Source organism: Lactuca virosa, chromosome 2, assembly GCF_052849685.1.
Source record: "Lactuca virosa cultivar CGN04683 chromosome 2, Lactuca_virosa_CGN04683_v6, whole genome shotgun sequence".
NCBI classification, from domain to species: domain Eukaryota; kingdom Viridiplantae; phylum Streptophyta; class Magnoliopsida; order Asterales; family Asteraceae; genus Lactuca; species Lactuca virosa.
In genome coordinates, this window is record NC_136427.1 from 182,705,326 (window position 1) to 182,707,068 (window position 1,743).

Sequence of the window (1,743 nt, forward strand, 5' to 3'; positions counted from 1 at the left end):
GCTAATGTAGCGGGTTGGTCCATGGGGTAATGAAAAAATGGATAGCTATTGGGCTGTTGACAAAGCAAGGCGTGCTGTTGGGCTGGCAGCAAAGTAGTCCAGGGATGTGGACTAGACTGGCGTGGGCCAGGAGACGATGTGGGCCATTGGGCCCGTGGCTGAGACACATTCGGAGTGGGCAGGAGCCCATGGTAGTGCTTCTGTAGTTGTGGTGGAAAAGCCATGATTGGCTAGGGGGTATATTAACCCCAATTAGGAGTTGGATTTTGAGGACTACCATGAGAGCGACCAACACCTCGTCCGCCAGACCGGCCATCGCGACCGCCACACGTACTACGACCACCTGTACGACCGCCAGAAGAACTTCCCCGATTGTTAGATGGTCTTGATTGATGCTCGGTTTGAAGCACAGTGGGGGATGAAGGATTATCGAGGTAAGTTGCTTGTACGAGTCGATTGTGGGTCTTCAACAAGGACCGTTCTTCCATTGTCAGAATCGACCACATGTGAAGAAAGGTCGGTTTGGGCGATTGATACCGCAAGGTAGGTTTCACATGAGCATATTTTTCTGAGAGCCCATTAATTGCATAAGTGACCAGATTCTGTTCGGATACAGGGGTGCCAATATTGGAGAGTAAATCAGCAATTGATTTGAGGCGATTGCAATACTCCAAAATTGTCGAATCACCAAGCTGAATGTTTCTTAGTTCATCATCAATCTCAATTGCCTTGGCTTCTTTATTTTTGTGAAAAAGGGCTTCAATGGCTGTCCAGGTTTCGGCTGCTGTAGCATCAGAAGTGATGATGGACTGAAGAACATATTGGGATAGGGTGCCATAGATCCATTATTTAACAATGTTATCTACAGTATCCCATTCAGGATCATCGGCAGGTGTAGTAGAGCTTGTGAGATGATTAGAGACTTTATAACCATAACAATGAGTTTTAAAAAGTTCTTTCCAGGAATCATAATTCAATTGATTCATGTCAAGAAGGAGAGGAACATACGACTTAATGTTGGTGATGCCATACATTCGATCCGTGGGTTTAGGGGTAGAAGTATCGGCACCTGATTCATCTTTGTCCGACATGATGCAAGAGAATGAGATGGTCGTGAAGATGTGGAAGAAATGACAGAAGACAGGGGAATAGAATATCGATGAAGACAATACGCTTAGAAGGATCGGCAAGAGAAGGAACCACTAGGTTTTTTTTATAAGAAAACAACTCTGATACCATGTTTCAGCGAATTTTCTCCTCAATCGTATCTTGCCTTCATATTGAAAATATATACTGAAAATACAAAGGGCTTGGTACAAATACATGTATGGGCTAAATATAATAAAAATACATGGGCTTATGAAACTAATACAAATAAACTATGTGTCTAATGACACATCTAACAATTGTGATAAAGACCATCACCTTTGTAATAAAAACTTTTAGGATGTTATTATTAAGCCCAATGTGGGATGAGGACGGTGTAAGATCTTGATTCTTCATATCAACTTTTGGAGCTTTCATATTACCAAAATCGGAAATGGCAAGCACACTCCTGCTTGTTTTGACAGTTGGCACCCTTTATGTAATATCATATGTCCACCATTCTTGCATCCAAATTCTACATTTGAGCTAAGGGGATTTATAAAAACATTCCCAGCCAAAGTTTGATTCTTTAGATTGCCATCAATGAATAGCTACAAAACACTAGATCAATTGAATTTTTTGGAAAACCCAAGAGGG

At 41.9% G+C, this 1,743-nt stretch overlaps 1 protein-coding gene across 1 annotated transcript; it reads right to left on the reverse strand.

Annotated features, from left to right (window-relative positions):
* Nucleotides 1-242: 242 nt before the first annotated feature.
* Nucleotides 243-1,091, reverse strand: LOC145158011 (uncharacterized). Its single transcript, XM_079076975.1, has 2 exons — nucleotides 867-1,091; nucleotides 243-809 (listed from the first exon to the last, which is right to left on the reverse strand). The coding sequence occupies exons 1-2, from the start codon at nucleotides 1,089-1,091 to the stop codon at nucleotides 243-245; spliced, it is 792 nt and encodes a 263-aa protein (XP_078933101.1).
* Nucleotides 1,092-1,743: the final 652 nt, after the last annotated feature.